This window comes from Scyliorhinus torazame, chromosome 13, assembly GCF_047496885.1.
Source record: "Scyliorhinus torazame isolate Kashiwa2021f chromosome 13, sScyTor2.1, whole genome shotgun sequence".
NCBI classification, from domain to species: Eukaryota; Metazoa; Chordata; class Chondrichthyes; order Carcharhiniformes; family Scyliorhinidae; genus Scyliorhinus; species Scyliorhinus torazame.
The window spans coordinates 23,694,761-23,721,546 of NC_092719.1; the positions used below are offsets into that span (position 1 = coordinate 23,694,761).

At 46.9% G+C, this 26,786-nt stretch overlaps 2 protein-coding genes across 2 annotated transcripts in view; one reads left to right on the forward strand and one right to left on the reverse strand.

Annotated features, from left to right (window-relative positions):
- Positions 1–26,786, forward strand: part of snd1 (staphylococcal nuclease and tudor domain containing 1) — a 1,317,969-nt gene that overhangs the window by 157,055 nt on the left and 1,134,128 nt on the right. The gene's annotated exons all lie outside the window — the stretch shown is intronic.
- On the reverse strand, positions 1,813–26,092 carry LOC140387766 (uncharacterized). The gene is made up of 3 exons (XM_072470904.1): positions 25,887–26,092; positions 16,699–17,292; positions 1,813–1,895 (listed from the first exon to the last, which is right to left on the reverse strand). Exons 1-3 carry the CDS (start codon positions 25,909–25,911, stop codon positions 1,813–1,815), a joined length of 702 nt encoding a protein of 233 aa, XP_072327005.1. The 5' UTR covers positions 25,912–26,092.

Here is a 26,786-nt window from a genome sequence, read left to right on the forward strand (position 1 = left end):
CCCACCCCCTCGCGCTCGCTCTCCCACCCCCTCGCGCTCGCTCTCCCACCCCCTCGCGCTCGCTCTCCCACCCCCTCGCGCTCGCTCTCCCACCCCCTCGCGCTCGCTCTCCCACCCCCTCGCGCTCGCTCTCCCACCCCCTCGCGCTCGCTCTCCCACCCCCTCGCGCTCGCTCTCCCACCCCCTCGCGCTCGCTCTCCCACCCCCTCGCGCTCGCTCTCCCACCCCCTCGCGCTCGCTCTCCCACCCCCTCGCGCTCGCTCTCCCACCCCCTCGCGCTCGCTCTCCCACCCCCTCGCGCTCGCTCTCCCATTCGCTCGCGCTTGCTCTCCCACTCCCTCGCGCTCGCTCTCCCACCCCCTCGCTCTCCCACCCCCTCGCGCTCGCTGTCCCACCCCCTCGCCCTCCCCCTCGTGCTCGTTCACCCCCCCCCGCGTGCTCGTTTAACCTCACGCTCGCCTGCCCTCACGCTCGCTCTACCTCCCCTTCGTGCTCGCGCTCGCTCTACCTCCCCTTCATGCTCGCGCTCGCTCTACCTCCCCTTCGCGCTCGCGCTCGCTCTCCCTCCCCCTCGCGCTCGCTCTCCCTCCCCCTCGCGCTCGCTCTCCCTCCCCCTCGCGCTCGCTCTCCCTCCCCCTCGCGCTCGCTCTCCCTCCCCCTCGCTCTCCCTCCCCCTCGCTCTCCCTCCCCCTCGCGCTCGCTCTCCCTCCCCCTCGCTCTCCCTCCCCCTCGCGCTCGCTCTCCCTCGCGCTCGCTCTCCCTCCCCCTCGCGCTCCCTCCCCCTCGCGCTCGCTCTCCCTCCCCCTCGCGCTCGCTCTCCCTCCCCCTCGCGCTCGCTCCCCCTCGCGCTCGCTCCCCCTCCCGCTCGCTCCCCCTCCCGCTCGCTCCCCCTCCCGCTCGCTCCCCCTCCCGCTCGCTCCCCCTCGCGCTCGCTCCCCCTCGCGCTCGCTCCCCCTCGCGCTCGCTCCCCCTCGCGCTCGCTCCCCCTCGCGCTCGCTCCCCCTCGCGCTCGCTCCCCCTCGCGCTCGCTCCCCCTCGCGCTCGCTCCCCCTCCCGCTCGCTCCCCCTCCCGCTCGCTCCCCCTCCCGCTCGCTCCCCCTCCCGCTCGCTCCCCCTCCCGCTCGCTCCCCCTCCCGCTCGCTCCCCCTCCCGCTCGCTCCCCCTCCCGCTCGCTCCCCCTCCCGCTCGCTCCCCCTCGCGCTCGCTCCCCCTCGCGCTCGCTCCCCCTCGCGCTCGCTCCCCCTCGCGCTCGCTCCCCCTCGCGCTCGCTCTCCCTCGCGCTCGCTCTCCCTCCCCCTCGCGCTCGCTCTCCCTCCCCCTCGCGCTCGCTCTCCCTCCCCCTCGCGCTCGCTCTCCCTCCCCCTCGCGCTCGCTCTCCCTCCCCCTCGCGCTCACTCTCTCTCGTGCTCGCTCTCCCTCCCCCTCGTGCGCGCTCTCCCTCCCCCTCGCGGTCGCTCCCCCTCACTCTCGCGCTCGCTCTCCCTCACTCTCGCGCTCGCTCTCCCTCACTCTCGCGCTAGCTCCCCCTCACCCTCGCTCTCCCTCACTCTCGCGCTGGCTCTCGCTCCCCCTCGCTCTCCCTCGCGCTCGCTCTCCCTTTCTGGATTCTGGAGAAGCCAGATTCTGATTAGATACGCAGCTTCATGATGTTTTTCAGATTGTATATTTCAGTCTGGCTTGCTGCAGAGACCCTTTGGTTGGAACCCAGTTTGGGAACGCCTGGAATAGGGATTTCAGCAGCAACATAAGATTGCTGCTTTGTTTGTAGGTATCATGTATGTCTTATTTGTCTTTCTGATTTTCTGTTTTGAGTTAAAAACAGTACTTTGTATTTTCTTGCATTTGAAAATCTAATTTTGCAGACTCTTCAGTCTTGATGTCGACCTGCAGTTGTCCTGCAGTGTAAAACCTCACATTAGGCAATCTCACTTAATGCAATGGCAACCCCTGTGCAGTTACTCCAATTAGAGGATTATCTAAAATTGAAACCGAATATGCTGGAAATATTCGGCAGATCTCATAGCTGGGGAGAGGGAAACAGAGTTAACTTTTCAGGTGGTGACGTTTCATCAGAGAGGATTATATAAGTTAGACACAGATCAGATAAATAGATCATTACAAATTTCTTGTCAGGCACATATGTATTCCAACCTACAAAGCGGCACTTTTAATGGCATTCAGCCATAGAGCACAAAAGGTGGCGATTCAGCCCATTGTGCCTGTGGTGGCTCTTTGAAAACTATTCTATTAGTTCAAACCCTGGTTCTTTTCCCAAAGCCAGGCAAATTTGTCCATTTCAAATATATCCAATTTTTTTTTTTTTTGAAAGCTACTATTGAATCTGCTTCCATTACCCTTCCAGGCAGTGCTTTTCAAATAATTTAAACTTGCTTTGTTTTAACTCAAATATATCTCACTTAATGTCTCCCTGGTCCCTTTCACAGTTATCGTAAATTTGTGTCCTCTTGTTACCGGCACTCCAGCCAGTGGAAAAAGAGTAGTTCGGGAGAAACTATCAAAATTCTTCATAATTTGGAACACCGCCATTAAATCTTCCCTATTACAAAATGTTTGCTGCAGCCTGATCATGGCAAAGGGTCACGTTTATTGTGTTCATCCAAGAAATGTAGAATTCACTGGCAAGGTCAGCATTCATGGCCCACCCCTAATTGCCCCCAAGGAGATGGCGGTAAGCTGCATCCTTGAACTGCTGCTGTGAATGTAGTGTAGGTGCACCCACAGTACTGTTTAGGGAAGGTGTTCCAGGATATTGACCCAGCGACAGTGAAGGAACGACGATATAGTTCCAAGTCAGGGTGGTAGTAAGTGAAACATGAACTTGTTTTTTCTCTTTTAGCCATTGCATGGTTTGCTCTGTATTTCCAGAATTATTTTGTTTCTAACTGCCTAACGGAGGATTTTCTGTAAGTCTCTTTTTTTGTGTTATTTTGTAGATCGGAATAAATATGCTCCTGATGTGAAATTTGTAATGATCTATTTGCCTCAACCGTAATTAATTTGGTTAATCCCCTAATTAGAACAGCTGCACAGAGGTTGCCATTGCATTAAATGTGCGAAGATTGCACGATTTGAGGTGTTTTACTGCATGAAAACTGCAAGCTGATGTGAATGTTCAGTGGTTGTATAATATTTCAGATGTTTTTTAACATCTGAATGCTGCCTGTATAAGCTTACAACCTGCAGAGTGTTCACATTAGTATTCTGGGGAGTAGACATGTGTCCACAGGAAACATTGTTAAAATGGCATTTCAAATTTTTAAAAATGGGCCACTGACCAGTGAAGAATGATCAAATTCAGGGAATGAAAATGTATTCACCAGTGAAGATATATTGAAAGCCTCATTTCACTTCATGTTACACTGTACCTACACCTGTGAACTGTGCTGATGCAAGACGGCAGTTCACCCCTACCCTCTCGAGGACAATTTGAGCAACAAATGCTGACCTTCCAGCCACGGTTGCATCTCATGAATGAATTTTTTAAAAAACAGCTACTCCGTCAAGCCTGTTCCAGCTCATGCATGCACGAACACTTTCCACCAATCCCTATCTACAATTCATGTGCTGTAATATAAACCAGAAACTGATCCAGGTTTCTCTGAATGTTTGCAATAAGGCCAAAGATCAAGGAGCCTGTGTGAAAAGCAACCTCTGCACGTCTGAATTTGTTCTTCATTCACGTCACTTGTATATGTGTCTTCTGCTTCTCCCTATACTATCTCATTCAAATAGACAGTCTAATCCCATCATTGAAGACGTTCGCCAAATCTCTCAAGACTATGCTGTTATCTAAAACAGGGTTTTTCAAAGTGTGGGTCAGGAGGGTCACGGAGCAATCTGTCGCCGCGGAGTTCCATGGTGGTCCCGATCACAGAAGTGCCCAAAGGCCGCTACTGGCTTTTAAATTGTGAATGGCGGCCGCTACCAGCTTTTAAATTTATAACTGAGGATTTCTGTAAATCTCTTTGTATTATTTTGTAGATCGGAATAAATATGGTCTTTATATGAAATTTGTAATGTGTGCAGTCTTCTGACAGAGCGGCAACAGTGAGCAGGTCACATGCCCTGCACTTACGTACAGGGTGCTTGAATCAAGTGTATGTGTTTTTGGCGCCAAATCATGGAGGAGAGCTTCAACTTTCTAGCTGCTACAAAGCAAGGCAAGAGGACCGTGAAGCTGGATCGTTTTGTTACAAGGAAGAGACAGCCAGCGACACAGAGAGGCAATGTACCTACTGACTAGGATCTCACATCTGAATCTGCAGGAGGGAGCTGCTCAGGAGAATCCATGGGCAGGTCAGAGCAGTGCTAGTGTTGGCTCTGTGCAGAGCTCCAGTGCCTCTGGCTAACAGACAAAGAAGAAAATTAACTTGGGAACAAAGTAGTATAAAGATAATTTCTTGAGGTATGGTTCTGTCAATTGTGCCAAATGTGTTAAATACAGAGAAGTTTCAGATTTTGAAAGAGAAGTGGTGGGTGAAAAATTCCTTTTGAGGTTTAGACTCCAGAGTCAATTATTAACTGATAGCTGATTCCAAATGAAAAGACTAAGCTGCTGTGTACCTGACTGTGAGACCACATAAAAAATGCTTAAAGTCAATGAGGCTGTCAGCATTCTGGATTAGCATCTCCCAGAAGTATCCAGTGCTGCGTAAACACATTTTATTGCTATTGCCCTTTACGGCGACCTACATGCGCGAGGTTGGATTATCCATTCTCACAAAGATGAAGACGGCACAAAGGAACTGGCTGAACTCTGCACCTGATATGTGCATTGCCCTCTTCCCCCTGTGAACCTGATTTGAGTAAGATTGTGAGGACCAAGTATTCTCCCCATTCGCATTAAAGGTAAGCGAACATGGCATAGGTTACTCAGGTCGGCTGGCATGGGCATGAAAGTTGGCTGGTTGGCAAAAGTGGGTCCCGGGAAAAAAAGTTTTAAAAACACTGGTTAAAAAAGACCTAGCTCTCCCACCGTAGCATTGGTGACTTACGATTTTTCGGAATATATAAATCTAGTTCCCTCTTTAGAACCTTTCCTAGCCCTCATCACGCACCATGTGAGTTTGCACGAGGTATTCTAGATGATTTTTAACCACGGTATTGTATGAGGCCATAATTGTGCTTTGTGTCTTGGTGAAATATCATACTTTCTGTTTGCCTGTGGTACAAACTGGTGCACTGGTCATCTGGTTGACAGATCTACTGGTGTCTTCATACAGATGATTAATAGGTTGTGAAGAGCTTTGGTCTTAACAATGATCCTTGTAAGACTCCGCTAGTGACCAGTCTCCATGCCATTACTTTAAAAAAAAAAAAAATTTAAGAGTACCCAATTATTATTTTTTTCCAATTAAGGGGCAATTAAGCTGGCCAACCCACCTAACCTGCACATCTTTGGGTTGTGAGGGTAAAACCCACGCAAACATGGGGAGAATGTGAAAACTCTACACGGACAGTGACCCAGGGCCGGGATTCGAACCCGGGTCCTCAGCGCCGCAGTCCCAGTGCTAACCACTGTGCCACATGTCGCCCTTCCATGCCATTACTAACCAAAACCTTGCCCAACCCAAGATCTGACCACGGGGCTGGAGGTAAAGTAGTCTATTGCTTGGTATCTTGTCAAAAGCTTTTCCAAATATAGAATATCATGGTCAACCAAAAGGTTATTGATGACTGCTATTGCAGTTATGCACCACTAAAGTTTTTTTTTAGTCATAAGACCATAAGACATAGGAGCGGAAGTAAGGCCATTCGGCCCATCGAGTCCACTCCACCATTCAATCATGGCTGATTTCAACTCCATTTACCCGCTCTCTCCATAGCCCTTAATTCCTCGAAATCAAGAATTTATCAACTTCTGTCTTAAAGACACTCAACGTCCCGGCCTCCACCGTCCTCTGTGGCAATGAATTCCACAGACCCACCACTCTCTGGCTGAAGAAATTTCTCCTCATCTCTGTTCTAAAGTGACTCCCTTTTATTCTAAGGCTGTGCCCCCGGGTCCTAGTCTCCCCTGCTAATGGAAACAACTTCCCGACATCCACCCTATCTAAGCCATTCATTATCTTGTAAGTTTCTATTAGATCTCCCCATAACCTCCTAAACTCCAATGAATATAATCCCAGGATCCTCAGACGTTCATCGTATGTTAGGCCTACCATTCCTGGGATCATCCGTGTGAATCTCCGCTGGACCCGCTCCAGTGCCAGTATGTCCTTCCTGAGGTGTGGGGCCCAAAATTGCTCACAGTATTCTAAATGGGGCCTAACTAATGCTTTATAAAGCTTCAGAAGTACATCCGTGCTTTTATATTCCAAGCCTCTTGAGATGAATGACAACATTGCATTTGCTTTCTTAATTACGGACTCAACCTGCAAGTTTACCTTTAGAGAATCCTGGACTAGGACTCCCAAGTCCCTTTGCACTTCAGCATTATGAATTTTGTCACCGTTTAGAAAATAGTCCATGCCTCTATTTTTTCCAAAGTGCAAGACCTCGCACTTGCCCACGTTGAATTTCATCACCCATTTCTTGGACCACTCTCCTAAACTGTCTAAATCTTTCTGCAGCCTCCCCACCTCCTCCATACTACCTGCCCCTCCACCTATCTTTGTATCATCGGCAAACTTAGCCAGAATGCCCCCAGTCCCGTCATCGATATCGTTAATATATAAAGAGAACAGCTGTGGCCCCAACACTGAACCCTGCGGGACACCACTCGTCACCGGTTGCCATTCCGAAAAAGAACCTTTTATCCCAACTCTCTGCCTTCTGCCTGACAGCCAATCGTCAATCCATGTTAGCACCTTGCCTCGAATACCATGGGCCCTTAATTTACTCAGCAGTCTCCCGTGAGGCACCTTATCAAAGGCCTTTTGGAAGTCAAGATAGATAACATCCATTGGCTCTCCTTGGTCTAACCTATTTGTTATCTCTTCAAAGAACTCGAGCAGGTTTGTCAGTCACGACCTCCCCTTACTAAATCCATGCTGACTTGTCCTAATCCGACCCTGCACTTCCAAGAATTTAGAAATCTCATCCTTAACAATGGATTCTAGAATCTTGCCAACAACCGAGGTTAGGCTAATTGGCCTATAATTTTCCATCTTTTTCCTTGTTCCCTTCTTGAACAGGGGGGTTACAACAGCGATTTTCCAATCCTCTGGGACTTTCCCTGACTCCAGTGACTTTTGAAAGATCATAACTAACGCCTCCACTATTTCTTCAGCTATCTCCTTTAGAACTCTAGGATGTGGCTCATCTGGGCCCGGAGATTTCTCAATTTTTAGACCTCTTAGTTTCTCTAGCACTTTCTCCTTTGTGATGGCTACCATATTCAACTCTGCCCCCTGACTCTCCTGAATTGTTGGGATATTACTCATGTCTTCTACTGTGAAGACTGACGCAAAGTACTTATTTAGTTCCTCAGCTATTTCCTTGTCGCCCATCACTAGATTACCAGCTTCATTTTGGAGCGGCCCAAATGTCAACTTTTGCCTCCCGTTTGTTTTTAATGTATTTAAAGAAACTTTTACTATCATTCCTAATGTTACTGGCTAGCCTACCTTCATATTTGATCCTCTCTTTCCTTATTTCTCTCTTTGTTATCCTCTGTTTGTTTTTGTAGCCTTCCCAATCTTCTGACTTCCCACTACTCTTTGCCACATTATAGGCTTTCTCTTTTGCTTTGATGCATTCCCTAACTTCCTTTGTCAGCCATGGCTGCCTAATCCCCCCTCTGATAACCTTTCTTTTCTTTGGGATGAACCTCTGTACTGTGTCCTCAATTACTCCCAGAAACTCCTGCCATTGCTGTTCTACTGTCTTTCCCACCAGGCTCTGCTCCCAGTCGATTTTCGTCAGTTCCTCCCTCATGCCCCTGTAGTTACCTTTATTTAACTGTAACACCTTTACATCTGATTCTACCTTCTTTCTTTCAAATTGGAGATTGAATTCTACCATATTATGATCACTGCCTCCTAAGTGCTCCCTTACTTTCAGATCTTTAATCAAGTCTGGCTCATTACATAACACTAAGTCCAGAATGGCCTGTTCCCTCGTGGGCTCCATCACCAGCTGTTCCAAAAAGCCCTCCTGTAAACATTCAATGAATTCCCTTTCCTTGGGTCCACTGGCAGCATTATTTACCCAGTCCACCTGCATATTGAAGTCCCCCATGATCACTGTGACCTTGCCTTTCTGACATGCACTTTCTATTTTGTGGTGCATTTTGTGCCCCCGGTCCTGACCACTGTTAGGAGGCCTGTACATAACTCCCATTATGGTTTTTTTGCCTTTGTGGTTCCTCAACTCTACCCACACAGACTCCACATCACCTGACCCTATGTCGTTTAGTGCTATTGATTTAATTTCATTCCCAATTAACAAGGCAACCCCGCCCCCTCTGCCCACCTCTCTGTCTTTTCGATAGGTTGTGAATCCCTGGATGTTTAAATGCCAGTCCTGAACCCCCTGCAACCACATCTCTGTGATGCCTACCACATCATACCTGCCTGTCACAATCTGGGCCACAAGCTCATCCACCTTGTTCTGTACACTGCGCGCATTTAAATATAGCACCTTTAATTCTCTATTGACCGTCCCGTTTTGTTTTCTTAGTGTGGTGGACCTTGGTTTACTGAGCCTTTCCATACGCTGTGTCATATTTTGTGTGATGGGGACTATCGTAACCTCTCCTTAGTTTTGTCTTTTCGTGCTTTTTTGTATTCCTAAGCAGCTATGCTTCCCACTGATTACTTCACCTCTTGGTTCCCTGACTTTCCCTTCCCCCGCCCCCCCAATCTTTAGTTTAAAGTCCTATTGACCACCCTATTTACTCTTTTCGCCAGAACACTGGTCCCAGCTCGGTTCAGGTGGAGACCATCCCAATGGTATAGGTCCCCCCTGTCCCAAAACTGATGCCAGTGTCCCATGAAAAGTAACCCCTCTTTCCCACACCACTCTTTCAGCCACGTGTTAACTTTCCTTATTCTTGCCTCCCTATGCCAATTTGCACGTGGCTCGGGCAGTAATCCGGAGATTATGACCCTTGAGGACCTGTTTTTTAATTGAACCCTAGCTCTTTATAATCTCTAAACAGGTCCTCTTTCCTAGACTTGCCTACGTTGTTGGTACCGACATGGACCACAACAACTGGATCCTCCCCCTCCCTCTCCAGTATCCTTTCAAGCCGGTCAGAGATGTCCCGCACCCGAGCACGGGCAGGCAACATACCATGCGGGACTCTTTATCCTGCTCACAAAGGATACTATCTATCCCTGATAATAGAATCCCCTACAACTACAACTTGTCTATTAACTCCCTCCCCTTGAATGGCCTGCTGAACCATGGTGCCTTGGTCAGCTGACTCATCCTTCCTGCAGCTCTGTTCGCCATCCACACAGGGAGCAAGTGCCTCATACCTGTTGGACAGGGTCAAGGGCTGAGGCTCCTGAGTTCCTGACTGCTGGTTCCCTTTACCTGCCTGACTTGCAGTCACACCCTGCTGTCCCTGGCCACTGGCAGGATTTAAACTATTTTCTCTGACAGGTGTGACTGCCTCCTGTAACACAGTGTCCAGGTAAGTCTCCCCCTCCTGGATGTGCCTCAGTGCTTGAAGCTCAGACTCCAGCTCATTAACTCTGAGCCGGAGCTCTTCGAACAGCCAACACTTAGTGCAGTTGTGGTCGCTGCAGCTCGCAATGGGATCTGCCAGCTCCCTCATCAAGCAGCTCAAGCACATCACCTGACCAGCCATCACTAATTAATTAATTAGTTTAATTTAAGTTTACACGTTTAGGTGTGTTTTAAAAAAAAATTTGGGGCAGATTTGCTAGCAACCAATCAGATCACAGCTTCCCTCTGACGTCACTTTTGGAAAAAAAACCTGGAAAACAGGAAGTTACCGTTAGGTTTTTATACTCAGAGACTGCTCCTCCTCCTCCAAACGGCTCCCTGCCTGAATTGATGTTCTTTTTGGGAGCGCACGTTTATTGTAGTGCTTGAAAAAAAAAATCAGTTGAAGAATTCCAGTATTTTAGCAATATAGTTATGACAAATAGTTACAGGGGAAAATGTGCCACCAGGAAGCGTGCCAACTACATTAAGACATTAAGGGCTGCATCGCTTGTGGATCGCAAACATTAACTTAATAGCATTCTAATGCTTTTTAGACCAGCCTTGGGGAGAAAATGAGAACCTAATTTGTAGAACCTGTGAATGTCTTTCCACTAAGTTGGTAAAGACACTGACCAGCAAGGTATTTGAATGTTTGATTCATAGTATATGCTGGTGGAAGCAATAGGAAAAATTCTAGTCTGTTTTATCCAATTGTGTGCCTTTGTGTTTTTGGCATTGGGAAGGTTAGTGAATGAAAATTGTAGGCACATTTGTTTGGACATGAAGCTTGAGACACTTTAAAAAAAAAAGTGCACATTGAACAGTTAAGTGAGCTGCCACCAGTCCGTCTTGTTCATATAAATGGCAGTAGCAAATAAACTACAGAATGCAATCATGTCTATTGCCTCGACCTCAATTTAAAAAAAATGAAACTCCCTATTTTGGAATTAATGTTGTGCACGCTCCTTCCTGACCTGAATTTACATCTATGTAGGAGAACCTTCCAAATTGTCTGCTTTAATCTTCAGTGTTACAACTTAAGGAATGAGAGAGCAAGAAAGCACTGACACATCATCAGTAACTGTATAGTTTGTCGAATGTGCTGATTACGTGGCAATTGAACCAAATGTGAATTTAAACATATAATGCTCCTCTTCCCTCCCCTCTCTCAAATCAAATTGATTTGAGTGAAAGCATTGGAGCAGAGGCTGTAAATCTGGATTTCACCATTCTGTGTAATATTTTCTGTGTGAATTCCATGTTCTCCTCTCTTCTCTCTCTACCCCCCCACCACCACCCCACACACACGCACACTATCCTCATGTTTGAGGAGGTAGGTTAGGAGCCTTCTCTCAGTTTATGGCGATGCTTACTTTAAGCTGTTAAGTGGTGTGCAGAGCTGTATTATTTCCTCTCCTTACTCTACTTCTTTGTAACGGGCTGGAGGTGGGATTGCTTGCTCTAGATTGAGCATCTGACCTAAATTTCATTGCTGTGGGGCAAAGCCCAACAGAATGGGTTAATTATGCGTAGCTTCCATCTAGTACCATAAGATAGTTGAATTTGCAATTTTAACCTTGTGTTTGTTTTATGATGAATGTAATCTCCTTAAAATGAGGATTTGTGCAATTCGCTGAGTATTTGCTGCTATTGCATTGTCTTTATGCAAAATGTAGTGTGCGTGGATAGAATATTACTTCTAATGAAGATAATTATTGATGTTTGCACGGTGAAATGCAATGAAAAGTCATTACTCATTACAGCTTTTCCCTGCATGTAATGCTATACAGCACACATCATTTTATTAATCTGAGCTGCTTCATTAAGACTGAAAAGCTGTATGATTCTTGGCTCATGTAGGTATAATTTGCACTCTTTCTCTCCCCCCCCCCCAAACGTTTTCTCTTTTACAATTTTAGAAAGTTTTTTTCATGTAATAATGAGATTTGATACAAAGCTTGGGAGTAGGCTGGAATGGGCGCTCTGCCCAATTGAAATACAGCTCCTAGGTGTTGGGAGCAGTTTATGCCAGTCTGTTAACATGGTAAAAGGCCCTTTGTGCGCCCAACAAAACAAATCATCCAATTTAACAGCTATAAATCTGTTTAATTGCCCTTATTATTGACCAAATAACAAAAAAGCCTAAATGCTAAGCTTTTTGCTGTACTGCAATTGTGTAGGTAACTAAGGCAATGTCCTCAAAGTATCATCTTCAAAAAAAGTTATGAAAATGTCCAGATTTGTGTTTTCTCAATTAAATATATTAACACAATAAAGCATGGAATGTAGCAACAAATTGTTCTATTAGTGCAATAAATTATTTCACTAGAAATGTTTATTTCTCAATTTAAAGGATTGTCTAACCAGTTGTGATAGATTCAGTATTTTGAAATCAGACGTTTTTGTACTTTCTAGCTGTCCCACCATTTCTCTTTGTCAGGGCAAGGATATTAATATTGAGGGAATAATCTTCGCCTTCTGTTGTCTTTTCTCTTGTCATTCAGTGTCTGCATTATTTTAAATCAAGCACAGTCTCAATAAGATGGCAGAGTAGATCATAGAATTTACAGTACGGAAGGAGGCCATTCGGCCCATCGAGTCTACACCGGCTCTTGGAAAGAGCACCCTACCCAAGCCCACACCCAGTAACCCCACCCAACACGAAGGGCAATTTTGGACACTAAGGACAATTTAGCATGGCCAATCCACCTAACCTGCACATCTTTGGACTGTGGGAGGAAACCGGAGCACCTGGAGGAAACCCAATCACACACGGGGAGAACGTGCAGACTCCGCACAGACAGTGGCCCAAGCCGGGAATCGAACCTGGGACCCTGGAGCTGTGAAGCAATCATGCTAACCACTATGCTACCGTGCTGCCCCCCCGAGTACCCATATGGCACAAGTTTAGAATGTTCCCACTTTACATTGCTGTTAATCTTAATTTGCAGACAGTTTTTATCAACTGGGAATTTTTAAGAATCATTCAAATGTTATTTCTAGGCCCCTTGCAAACGGGCAGTGTTCAGTTTTGAGTCAAACCCTGGACGCTGCTGAACTGCACTACCCATCTTGTCCCGCATTTATGTTTAAAATTTTTTTAGAGTACCCAATTCTTTTTTTCCCAATTGAGGGGGAATTTAGCATGGCCAATCCACCTAACCTGTCATGGCCAATCCACCTAACCTGCACATTTTTGGGTTGTGGGGGTGAAACACACGCAGACATGGGGAGAATGTGCAAACTCCACATGAACAGTTACCCAGGACCATATTCGAAACCGGGTCCTCAGCGCCACAGTCCCAGTGCTAACCACTGCGCCTCCGTGCTACCCCATCCTGCATTTACTTTTAACTTGAAATGTAAGAATTGTATTCAGTCCAAAGAGATACACTCTTTACTGTAACTACAATCAGAGCAGACAACAAAAAAGTGAGTTGTGTGTTAGATATTCAAAGCAGTCACACCATGGAAATCAATGTGTTGATTTTATATATGTCATGATTAATTAAAAGATAATCTGCATCATTCTTTGCCAGTTTAAGCTTTAGATTCAGGGGCGGGATTCTCCGCAATCGGCGCGATGTCTGCCCACCGGAGCCAAAAATGGCGTGAATCAGTTCGGCATCGCACCGCCCCAAAGGTGCGGAATTCTCCACATCTTGAGGGGCCGAGCCCTCACCTTGAGGGGCTAGGCCCACGCCGGACTGATTTCCGCCCCACCAGCTGGCTGGAAAGACCTTTGGTGCCCCGCCAGCTGGCGCAGAAATGACTTTGCCGTGCGGCGCATGCGCGGGAGCGTCAGCGGCCGCTCACGGCATCCCCGCGCATGCGCAGTGGAGGGGGTCTCTTCCGCCTCCGCCATAGTGGAAACCATGGCGAAGGCGGAAGGAAAAGAGTGCCCCCATGGCACAGGCCCGCCCGCGGATCGGTGGGCCCCGATCACGGGCCAGGCCACCGTGGGGGCACCCCCCGGGGCCAGATCGCCCCGCCCCCCCCCCCAGGACCCCGGAGCCCACCCGCGACGCCTTGTCCCGCCGGTAAGAGAGGTGGTTTGATTCTCGCCGGCGGGGCAGGCATTCCAGCAGCGGGACTTCGGCCCATCATGGGCCGGAGAATCGCCGGGCTTGGGGGGGGGGGGGGGGGGGCTTCAACCAGCGTGACGCGATTCCCACCCCCGCCGAATATCCGGTGCCGGAGAATTCGGCAACCAGCGGGGGCGGGATTCACGCCAGCCCCCGGCGATTCTCCGACCCGGCGGGGGGTCGGAGAATCCCGCCCCAGATCTTTTAAAAAGCTGAAAGTTCTGTCATTCAGCACATACATATTGTGGGTGTAATAAACTAAGAAGACAGATGCACAAAGTCAGTTTGTGCAAGTGAATGTGTTTCACCTCTGAGGGTGTACTCCTGAATTTGATCTCTAATATTTAGAATTCTTGATTCAGATGACATGGGAAGGTGAAAATATCTCGGGGGATTATTATTTAAAAAAAAACAAAATTTTATTAAGGCATTTATGATTTTATAAACAATAAACAATACAAATACAAATGTGCACATAGTTCAGTGCATAACACATTCCTCCATCTCTCATTGTTCCCGCCTACTCTAAGCACAAAATAGCCTAACTCCCCCCTAACCCCCCCCTAACCCCCCCCCCCCCCCCCACTATTGAATCTGCTGACAGTTTAGTTTTCTCTGAAGTCGTCGATAAACGGCTGCCATCTCTGGACGAATCCTAACGTTGATCCTCTCCGGTCGAACTTAATTTTCTCAAGTCTGAGAAACCCAGCCATATGTCGCTAACCCAAACCCCTGATTTTGAGGCTTCGAGTCCCTCCATGCTAATAAGATCCGTCTCTGGGCTAGCAAGGAGGCAAAGGCTAAAACACCAGCCTCTCTCGCCCCCTGGACTCCTGGTTCTTCCGACACTCTGAAAATTGCCACCTCTGGATTCGGCGCCACCTTTGTTTTTAGTACCGTGGACATGACACCCACAAGTCCCTGCCAGTATCCCCTAAGCTTCGGGCAACCCAAAACATATGGACATGGTTTCTCAGGGATTATTAACTCGTTGAATAAACTGTCATCTCATAGATGAATGTTGAATCAATTATTTAAATTGTAAACCGTTGGAATGAAAAGGCCAGCTAAGCTTTGTTATTATCTCATATTCTGAGAGAATGCATCCTATGTTTAAAGCATTGCGCCAAAATAAACCCTATAAAAATTTATGTACCCTCCTTAGCTCAGTTGGTAATACTGAGTTAGAAGCTTGGGGATTTACCTCCCACAGTAGAAACTCCAGCACATCAACAAAATTGGCAGTTCAGTGCAGTGTTGTGCTATCAGAGGTGTTGTTTTTCAGATGAGACATTTCACTGAGGCCTCGTCTCTCCTTTCAGCTAGATATAAAGGATCCCACAACACAAAATGAAGTAGAGCAGGGAAGTTCTCAACCATATTGATTTTGGCTATTTATTTCACTGCATTTGTCAGACTTTGATGCATACAAATTGACTGCTGCATTTCCTACAGTACAAGGGTATCTATGATTCAAACAAGGGTATCTATGATTCAAACGTACTTAATTGACTTTGAAGTGTTTTGGGATGCCCTCAGATTGTGAAATGTGCTATACATGCAAGTTCCTCTATTTTTCCTCCTTGCATATTCATTTCTGGATATGATCCATGTTTAAAACACCACTCTAAGTGACACATTTGTTGATTTTGGAACCCGTCATTGTTTACCTGTTGCTCCTATGGAATTGGCGCTCGAACCTGTGACCAAAGGTTGATGGAATATAGGGTGTTGATTGGCGTTTCAGACCTGGCAACAATTGACTTTCTGATAGGGTTCACTGTCTGATAAGTTACCGTACGAAGTCTGACAACACCAGGTTAAAGTCCAACAGGTTTGTTTCGATGTCACTAGCTTTCGGAGCGCTGCTCCTCCCTCAGGTGAATGAAGAGGTCTGTTCCAGAAACACATATATAGACAAATTCAAAGATGCCAAACAATGCTAGGAATGCGAGCATTAGCAGGTGATTAAATCTTTACAGATCCAGAGATAGGGTAACCCCAGGTTAAAGAGCTGTGAATTGTCTCAAGCCAGGACAGTTGGTAGGATTTTGCAGGCCAGATGGTGGGGGATGAATGTAATGTGACATGAATCCCAGGTCCCGGTTGAGGCCGCACTCATGTGTGCGGAACTTGGCTATAAGTTTCTGCTCGGCGATTCTGCGTTGTCGCGGGTCCTGAAGGCCGCCTTGGAGAACGCTTACCCGGAGATCAGAGGCTGAATGCCCTTGACTGCTGAAGTGTTCCCCGACTGGAAGGGAACATTCCTGCCTGGTGATTGTTGCGCGATGTCCGTTCATTCGTTGTCGCAGCGTCTGCATGGTCTCGCCAATGTACCACGCTTCGGGACATCCTTTCCTGCAGCGTATGAGGTAGACAACGTTGGCCGAGTCGCACGAGTATGTACCGCGTACCTGGTGGGTGGTGTTCTCACGTGTAATAGTGGTATCCATGTCGATGATCTGGCACGTCTTGCAGAGATTACCATGACAGGGTTGTGTGGTGTCGTGGTCACTGTTCTGAAGACTGGGTAGTTTGCTGCAAACAATGGTTCGTTTGAGGTTGCGCGGTTGTTTGAAGGCAAGTAGTGGGGGTGTGGGGATGACCTTGGCAAGATGTTCATCGTCATCAATGACGTGTTGAAGGCTGTGAAGAAGATGACGTAGTTTCTCCGCTCCGGGGAAGTACTGGACGACGAAGGGTATTCTGTCGGTTGTGTCCCATGTTTGTCTTCTGAGGAGGTCGGTCCAGTTTTTCGCTGTGGCGCGTTGGAACTGTCGATCGATGAGTCGAGTGCCATATCCCATTCGTACGAGGGCATCTTTCAACGTCTGTAGATGTCTGTTACGCTCCTCCTCGTCTGAGCAGATCCTGTGTATACGGAGCGCTTGTCCATAGGGGATGGCTTCTTTAATGTGTTTAGGGTGGAAGCTGGAGAAGTGGAGCATCATGAGGTTATCCGTGGGTTTGCGGTAAAGCGAAGTGCTGAGGTGACCGTCCTTGATGGAGACGAGTGTGTCCAAGAATGCAACTGATTTTGGAGAGTAGTCCATGGTGAGTCCGATGATTGGATGGAACTTATTAATGTCATTGTGTAGTCGTTTCAGTGATTCTTCGCCGTGGGTCCAAAGGAAAAAAATGTCATCGATATATCTGGTGTATAACATCGGTTGAAGGTCCTGTGCGGTGAGTAGGTCCTGTTCAAACTTGTGCATGAAGATGTTGGCGTATTGGGGTGCGAATTTGGTCCCCATGGCTGTTCCGTGCGTCTGGATGAAGAACTTGTTGTCGAAGGTGAAGACGTTGTGATCCAGAATGAAGCGGATGAGTTGCAGAATTGCATCTGGAGATTGGCAGTTGTCGGTGTTGAGTACTGAGGCTGTTGCAGCAATGCCGTCGTCATGGGGGATGCTGGTGTAGAGTGCCGAGACGTCCATTGTGACGAGGAATGTTCCTGGTTCAACTGGTCCATGGGTGCTGAGTTTCTGTAGGAAGTCCGTCGTGTCGATGGGTTTCAAGATGCCCTCGATGTAGCCAGAGAGGTTCTCACACAGGGTCCCATTGCCTGAAACGATAAGTTACCGGTTGGGCAGTAATAATTTACAAAAGCACGGAGACCACTTGAGGGTATGAATTGATTTGAAGCGGTTTATCTTTTAAGCTCTTTTCATTGACCATAATAGCTCATTGTGGGCTCTACCCCACTCGAGTTTTGGGAGGAAATTATGCATTTACATTTCCAAAATAATGCTGCAGGATCTTTCAGATTCAAGAGGGTAGCCAGTATGTTGGTCTAATGTCTCACCTGAAAGACGGCACCTCCAACAGTGCAACTATCTTTTTGTGCTGCAATGGAGTGAAATCCTAGTTGGAGAGAGAATATATACAATCCTGTCTCATCGTTACCTGTTAAATTGGAGCAAATTCGCCTGGATGTGAAACTTTGAATCTTCCTCTTAGCATTTGAAGTATGGCTAATCAGATTATGGATCGTTTTGAAGGACAATTTAAGATGGATTGTGGACACCACCCACCATCTGAGGTGGATGAAGCTGCCTGAGCCTAGTTTATATCGCATCTTTTGCTACATTTTCAATTGTTTTAAACTTTTACCTTAATATTGGGTTATCCTGGTCCATTAAATGAAATGTCTTGCTATTAGTTTCCAAAAGGTTAAGTGGCATGTGCCTATCTATAATAAATGTTTTCTTTTTGCTGTGAACATGAATGGAGAATGTCAAGAGATGCCTGAATTGTAATGGCGGAGTGTGTGGGGACAGTGCGTGAGAGTGCTAATTCAAATTTTGGCTGGACTGAAGTTCAGCCTTTTTCACGCATGTTCTATAGACTAGTGCTCTCAGTATACTGAGGGATTTTTAGTGTTGAGGAGAATGAAAATTACTGGTCAGGAAAGTGTATTTAGCATGCTAATTATTGTAGTGTGATTTGCGCAGTTATCTTTTATGTCACAAGTATGTTATGAATCAGGTCTAAAAAGTGCATTTTAAACATTTCTGATTGTTCACACCTTACATCCAAAATAAATTAGTCGGTCTGATTTTAATTGGCTTTGTCTGACTAATCTGGTCATCATTCTGCCATTCAGAAGATAAAATTGCTCATAGTTGTACAAGAGGTCCATTGCCCATTTCTTTGTCCATTGTTCACGTGACTGAGCAACTTGATTTAGACTCTTGGACCATTCTATCTGTTGTCTGATTTGAGTAGTGAAGATCAACTTCTGATTGTAAGTGATGCTACTCTTGCCTGCAGGGAAAACCAATAATGCTATATCTGAGAAGACTGTCTTGGGCACATCCCTGCTTACAAATGTCATTTTATGTTTCTCAGGGCGGCACAGTGGTTAGCACTGCTGCCTCTCAGTTCCCGGGACCCAGGTTCAATTCCGTCCTTGGGTGAATGTCTGGGCGCGATTAGACACAGGCATAGAACATACAGTGCAGAAGGAGGCCATTCGGCCCATCGAGTCTGCACCGACCCACTTAAGCCCTCACTTCTACCCTATTCCCGTAACCCAATAACCCCTCCTAACCTTTTTAGTCACTAAGGGCAATTTATCATGGCCAATCCACCTAACCTGCACGTCTTTGGACTGTGGGAGGAAACCGGAGCACCTGGAGGAAACCCATGCAGACATGGGGAGAACGTGCAGACTCCGCACAGACAGTGATGCAGCGGGGAATCGAACCTGGGACCCTGGTGCTGTGAAGCCACAGTGCTATCCACTTGTGCTATCGTGCTGCCCTCAGGCCTCGTTGCGCTCTCGCTTGAGCGAAACATGGCTGGTGAATAAAGGCCGAAAACGAGAATCATGACAGGCGCCAGTTTGCGATGCAACCGGCCCGCTCCCAGAGGTGAAATTGGGATCCCGCTGTAGCGTGGCGAGAAACCAGTTATCACCACTTAAGCTCAGTTTTCCAGACAATTAATGAGTGACCCCATATCCAACGGCCTCCCGTCATTCATCGGCCTCCCCAGCAAGTAGTCACGCTGGCCCCGATTAGTACTCCTTTTGAAAAACGTGAACCTGGCGAAAGGGCTTCTGCGGGAAGCCGAGGAGGTGAGTAGCCATCTTTACTCACAGGCAAAGAGCCTGGTGGTGCTGGGATTGCCGTCCCAGTGCTCGGTGGGAGACCCTCAGCTTGGGGTGGGGACACAAACAAACACCCTCTGGAGGGGTGGGCCGCCATGAGAGGGGGGTGGGGGAGGTGCTGCAGGGGGCAACCATGCGCAGCACCAACATGCCAACCTATGGATCATGTGTACCCATTCTGGGGGAAACCTAGCCCCTGCCCGTCTGCCCCTCTGACCACCCATAACCTCCACTGACTGCCGAGGCTTTTGAACGTGCGGCTGAAGGCTGTTGCTAATAGGGAATTGGCAATTGTGGTTAAGTGAGCACTTCATACAATTGGATTTCCGTGGGTGAGCGGGCCATGTAGCATGTGGGAGTCATTGCCTAGCATCCCAATCTTGATGCCTGCGCACTGTGCTTGAACACTGTGGGAGCAAACACCGCACACACAGCAGCCAACATCCGAACACCCAGGGGATGGGGCACAGTTCCAGGGACATGTCCACGGCAGGAGGGTGGGTGAGTGCTACGGGGAGGAGGATATGTCTGGAGAGATGGGCTAAGGGTTTGAAGTTCGGCCCAACTGGTGGAAGAAAGTGACAGGCGTCAAACTGGTTGTGCTCAAGGTTTTTTAATGTGTCAGAGGTATCATACATTTCTCACTCCTGATGGTGATGCCCCATTCACACCATCACCCCTCACCCACCTTTTCCACCCACCCACCCACCGGTGCCCTCAATGATATTCCATGTGCTTCACCTTCCTAGCTTTACAGCTACATCTAGATGCACATCTGAGGTGGAGATAGCCAGCTACTTACCTCGTCCAGTGGCCTTTGATGTCCCTGGCGGGTGTCCTCTGGGGCTGGAGAACCCCGGCGTACTTGTCGACGGCACATGCAGAGCCGTGCCGTCCTGTCCCATTCGCTGACCTCGAGGCGCAGCTTCATCAGAGGGTTACAATTCGGGGGAGCTGGTGGCCACCATCCCAACTCAATGGGAAGGGTCCATTTGACATCCAGCACCCCCTCCTCCCGCTCGGTGCCCAAATAACCCAGGGTTGTCCTTGGGACGGAGGGGCAACTGGCTTGAGCCCTGGCTGCCCCTGCATCATCTGGCTTTGCCAACCCTGGCAGTTCCCTGATGTCTGCACCAAGGTGTCGCACCCTCGGTGATGCTCCTCAGTGACTGGGATGTGCTCTGCAGTGCTTCGGCAATGCCCACCTGAGAGCAGGCAATGTCCTGCAGCATCTCATCAAGGTCAGCCTGGTATGGTCACATCCCCCAGCAAGTCGGACACTTTGTCGAGACCTTCCGCCGTGGCCGGCGCAGACTTCACAACGCCATGGACACCTTCACTAATGGTGCCGACATCGTACACCAGGCTCTCCACTGCGGTCGCCGCCCGAGCAGTGTTGGCCTCAGTGCCACACATTGCCGGTGCCATCTCCTACGCCCGTAGCCTCTGGGACTCCAGCTATGGATTTGCTGGTGTGTCGCTGACATCTCCCTCTGAATGTCCCGGCTTCACCCTATCGTCTCAGGGTAACCCTGTACTAGAGGCTCAGCATCAGACTGGGACTCCGCTGGGCCCTGGGATCCAGCAGACCTCTGACTGTTGTCTCGCCTGGGGGTTCTTGCCTCCACCTGATGTGCATCACCAGCTGCGTGGTGCTCACCAGATTGTGCCACAGAAGCCTGACCACTAATGTTTCCCACCGAGATGCGTGTATCTGCGCTGGCTGAGGGTGGAGAGGACAGCTGTGACGCCAGATAGGAGAGGGGGGTGTATGAGATGAAGGGAGGGTTGGGGATCGCATGGAGAGTTGGGGGGGTTGAATGCTCGTTGGGGACAGAAAGGTCTTGTGGAGGGTGAGAGAGGGCGCTTGCTGGTGTCAACCCACCCGTGCTGCCTGGTGTATGTCATTGACCTGCTTACGACACTGGAGGCCAATCCTCCCAGAGCTTACAGTCGCTGTCACCTCATCCCAGGTGGCACTGGCTGCCCTGTGGCTCACCCTTGCCAGTTCTGCATCGCTGAATCTTGGGGCGGGTCTTCTTGGTGTCATAGCTGCATGCTGATTGGGGTTGGCTGTTTAAGTGCTGCACGACGTTAGCGGGGGTTCAATTACCATTGAATAATGTTGTCGTCCTTGAGCGCCTGGAAGCTGGTGACAGTTCCCGCTCGTTACCACACTTGGAAATCTTTCCGGAGAATCACACCCTCTGTGTGGAGTTTCTCCCCGTGTCTGCGTGGGTTTCCTCCAGGTGCTCCGGTTTCGTCCCAAAGTCCAAAGATGTACAGGTTAGGTGGGATTACATGGATAGGGCAGGGGAGTGGGCTTAGGTAGGGTGCTCTTTCAGAGGGTTGCTGCCGACTCGATGGGCCGACTGCCCTCCTGCATAGTATTGATTCTATGGATCAATTTAAAAGATAGGAGTGTGATCATTTTTCACTTCAATCTTTTCTATAGTGGATGCAGTCTTAATGTATTCTGGAATCTTTATAGCAGTGTTAATGCATTTCAATTAACTTTGCTAAGATTTTGTTTTTGTTAATGTGTGACTTTTTAGAATAAATGTTTTCTTCAATTGGTTATTAGTGTACTGGCCAATTGCTACCACTATTATGAGATTCTAATCACAGCTGGTGACAAAGACATGCTACAGATTTTCTTTGTCATGAAGCTCCAGTTTTTCTTGCGTTTTGTGGCAGAAAGAATCATTCCTGTTTATTTCCAGTGCATCTAATGTCCGAGATCCCTATTTGCCAACCCTAATAGCTGTCTAGCAGATTTTGATTGGGCATAAACACTAGCCAATTCATGGAAGGCTAGGAATTGTTGGGAATCTCAGAATTGTTTAGCTCTACATGAAAGAAATGTTGGTTGTAAAATGATTTGCAGTATTCATAATTGGAGTTGTTCAGACAATTTGCTCTGCTTTTGTGCATGTTGAAAAGTATGTCTTGGGCCTATTTATTTGTGGCCCTCAGGACAACAAGGACTCTGTTCCCTCTGATCATAAGCAGTGTCTATTAACTTTGCCAATACCAACTGTGCCAATGCAAATCCTGTTAAAATGGTAAAATTCCAATTAAATGGAGGCAGCAGGGAGTAGAGTTCGATAATGAAAGTGATTAAGCGGGTTTTAGTATGAATGCTTCAGTGAAGCAGCTTGATTTTCTTTTCTAATTGTACCTCACTAATGAGGTTCTAATAACTCTTAGGCTCTAACAATGTTGCTAATAAATAAGTCTATTAACGTTGTAATGTATATACAATCAGTGGTGCAAGCCCAAGTTGCTCAGTGGTTTGACTTAATCGATCTAAAATTGAACCGGAACAAGATGCCCTATTTTAAAAAATTATAAACAGGAAGTCAGCTACTGATTAAAGTTTGTTTGTAAACTTAAACTGCTTTTATGTTAATGTAGTTTTAATTGAGATTCTGGGAAACCAGCCTTCATGTTCATTTTTTTCTGCCATTACATTTTTCCTGCTGAATCTGGTTTTCTTGTCTCAATGGTGGACTCTCCTTTTGCACAGACTCACCAGTACACACCGGTATAAGGGAACTGGATTTATAATATAAATGCTTGGCACTGCCTCACAAGTACAAGTTGGCCGTAATCTTAGTTAAGGTGCTGTTGATCCAAAAACAGCAGCAATGCAGATTGCATTGGAGTGGGGGAACATTTGCTGAAGAGAGGCAGTGCTTCTGTGACATATTTGAGTGTGCTTCCCTAGGCCATTCTCGTGAATAATTTATCCTCAATTTAAAATTCCCTGGATTTGTACATCTGTTCCCAAAAGAACAGAGATCTGTTTTGAACCTTTCGGTGGTAGCCCCTTGAGTTGCTTGTTCCAGACTACATCATAACTGCTTGGGATAAAACTTCAGATTTGGTTTTGAAGGAAAAAGTGTTCCTGCTAATCCTCTGCATGTCATCTTACTGGTGACCTGCCTGCTGTTTGAATTTGTTTGCAGTATGAAGCCTGCAACTTTCCATTTCTGACGGCACAAATGCCAGGCATTTTGCAGTGTCTCAGCCCATGATCTAGTACAGATGCAGATTGCTTTATTCCTGCTCATGCTTTTTTCATCAATTGTACATTCTCAAGTGAATGGTGTTGCTCTTTTTAGCCTTAGTTTATTACCTCTGATTATGTCACCTTTGCTCACGAGTCGCCAGGTATCTTTCTGATACCGCCACGTGGTTCAAGCTCGAGTTATGATTAATAAGTCAGCACACCGCTTAGTAAGATTGAAATCAACGGTCATTTATTATATACAGCAATTAGTACTTATACAATAATGCTACTTCTAGACTAATACCTATAACTAACAGGTCAATACTTAACTTTAGGAGATGGCCCACCAGGTCAGGGAAACAAATAGTTTATCGAATTGGATCTGGCCTGCGGGATTCAAAAGGCTAGGAATCTCTGTTGGGTAGCGATCGCTGGAGTCAGATTTACGGTTCTTTGTTGAAGGTTCTTGCGAAGGTTGCGAGCAGGTGAAGAAGGGAGAGAGAGATCTGAACTTGGCCCCTTTTACTTTATAGGGTCCAGGGGCTTCCCGCCTCTCGGGGCGGCCCTTGACCCTGAGTCCCAAGTGATTGGACTTGTTCCCAATCACTGGGATCGATGTGCTCCAATAATGGGGCGATTCCTCGATCGGGGGTGGTCGTTCACCTGTCTTTGTTTCGGCCACTGCAGGCGCCGAGAGGTCTGGCCCGGCATTCAATTGCTAATATGTTGCAATTGTTCCCGGGGATAGCCGATTAAACTTCAGATGTCTGGGTTGATGTGCTGCTAATAGTCTTGAGTATCGATCTGGGCCGACTTCCCCAGAGCTGAATACGCTATTCTGTCTGCAGCTGTCCGTTTGTGTCCTGTTGGCTGCTTTTCCCATCAGCCTTTTCGGTTAGCCATTTTAAATCGGGTTTTGGCCAAATTAATAGGGAATCAGCCATTTTAGGTGGCTACAATGGGGGAGCCTCTGTCACTCAGTTATGACTGCTGTTGTAAAGGGATAGAAAGATTGGAAGTGATGGTAGGGGGAAGTATGTTAAGCAATGGGTTAAGAGACATTGCAATTAGTTGTCTCATTTATGTTAAGTATCCATTAATTGACACTGATATGTAAAGGGGCTTCAGGTGGCCTCTGTCAGGTGGTGTGTTGTTAAGCGTTTTGTGCAGAGGCTGTGGAAGTGAAATAAATGGTGTTTGGTGAAAAGGAAAAAGAAGTTTAGACTCTTCATTTCACAGCAACTAAAACGTCTAACAAAGTAGAGTAATTAGTGAAGCTGTAAGAGCCACCTCCTGCAGTGCTTGTATGTCCTGTACAGTAATTCATCTGTATTTTCTCTTACATCGGCAAAGCTAATCTTATGTAAACAGTGAAATTATTTTTCCCCAAAACAGGGAAACAGCCTCTGTAAGGGCAGCACACCTTGGTGTACACGATCCTCCAGAAAAACACAATTCTTACAGCAGCTTAATTTGCTGCACCTCTCTTTGTATCATGCATCTCCTGCTGTATTGTACATGAAAACCATACTGTAAAGAGAAATTGCTAAATTAAAATAGCCTGCAGGTCTGTTTATTAAATATTAAATATTCCAATTTTGCTGACAGTTTTTGATGTCTATTGCAGAACTGATTTGAAATATTGCTTTATAATTCAGGAGCATTTATAATGCGTACCTCTCCTTCGAGTTCTTTTCAAATTTTACACAGGAGCCTTTAATAACGTTATTGAACAATTTAATTCCTCCTTTTCTTGAAATGAAAATTGTACACGAGAATGTGCACATGTCCCCAAAGAGTTGTTGAAATTTTCGTTGGTATATGATTGCAGAATGAAGTTTCTACATGAGAAGCCACAGGAGGAGGAAGGAGTAGGCAAGATAAAATTGTCTCTTTAAATTAGGGTAATTTAATGGAACATTGGGGAAACTTGGAGCAAGAGGTACTGCCCATGACTGAGATCTGTTCTGACAGACAAAATCAACCTCTGCAGCCTCTTCTCTTCTCCCCATTATCCTGTGATCTTTCAGTGCATTAAAACACTAGGAAGATATAAGCAAGGTCGTTTTTGCTGCTAGGGTCATGTGTGAGTGTGTGTCATTGTTTTTAAAATAAATTTAGAGTACCCAATTATTTTTCCAATTAAAAAGCAATTTAACGTGGCCAATCCACCTAACCTGCACAATTTTGGGTTGTGGGGATGAAACCCATGCAGCCACGGGGAAAATGTGCAAACTCCACACGGACAGTGACCCAGGGTCGGGATCGAACCTAGGTTCTCAGCGCTGTAGGCAGCAGTGCTAACCACTATGCCAACCGTGAGTGTGTGTCATTGGGAACAATACTATGACATCACGAGTACCTTGCTGGATCTTTTCTAAAAACTTGTTTGTTTTGGCTGGTGAAGAGTGTGTTAAGGAGGTGATGAGCATTTGCCTGATGATAACAAGTGCGTTCTGAGAAATACTCCAGTGCAGGTTAATCGCAACTAGGCCTTTATTCTCTCTAAGGTAAAAGGAAGGTGACTTACCTGATTTGCCATTTTCCTTCCCCATCTGTTTTCTGTTGACTACCTGCTGTCGGTGAAGGTTGTGTGCTGATCTGACACATTCTCTTCCCCCCCACTATTACATACCACCAGTATCCTTTTGGGTGGAATTTTGGAGGACGCGAGGGTGGAGGAAGGTCTTAGGGAATGTGTGCTCTGAATAGACGACTTCCAGTGAAAAATCACTCCATCATAGATGTCACATTCGCCGTGTAATCATTAATCATCCAGCAAGTAAAGAGACTAACAGCTTTTTCTAAGCCCCTGGAACAAAGTTGTACTTGAATGTTAAACTCGTGGAGTGAGGAAGAGAAGATGTAATCACAAGGATTGCAAGCTGCTCCAGGCTTTGTACACAAATAACTTAATAACAGTCATTATTTCTGTCTTTACCCATTTACAGCTTTTAGCAAAATGTCAGGTAGAATTGCTATAAATTGTTTGGACAAATATTTGGCATTCAATAAATAATCTAATTCATGGTTCTCTTTGAATTTATTTTTGTATGCCAGCTACTTGAAATGTTTTGTAGTCCCAAAAATAACCATCTTCTGCTATTTTCCTTCTTCCTCTGTTAAATGTGTAGAGAAGGCAGAGTTCACTTTTTTTTTTGAATATGTATGGAATATTAGTGGTTGGGAAATGAGCTCTATATTTCAGGCACTCTGTGCCAGCATGAAAAATTACCAGGGCATGTCGAGCACAGCCAGAGTTAAAGGAAAGCTTGCATAATTCTACCCCAGAAATGTGCCTCAGCTCTAATCTCACAAGAACTCCCTGCTGCATGGGTGTAACATTTGTTGCATCCTTGACCTTTGAGTTTACCAATTAGTGCCACGTTAACTAAATTTGTAGTGTTGGCATACCACTAGGAACAATGTT

Coding starts and splice junctions, on each gene's coding strand:
- LOC140387766 (XM_072470904.1), bottom strand. CDS start 25,911: ATGGGGAAGGAAAATGGCAAATCAG. Junction 17,293..25,886: donor GAAGGAAAATGGCAAATCAG/GTAAGTCACCTT, acceptor TTATCGTTTCAG/GCAATGGGACCCTGTGTGAG. Junction 1,896..16,698: donor CCTCAGCACTTCGCTTTACC/GCAAACCCACGG, acceptor TTTACACTGCAG/GACAACTGCAGGTCGACATC.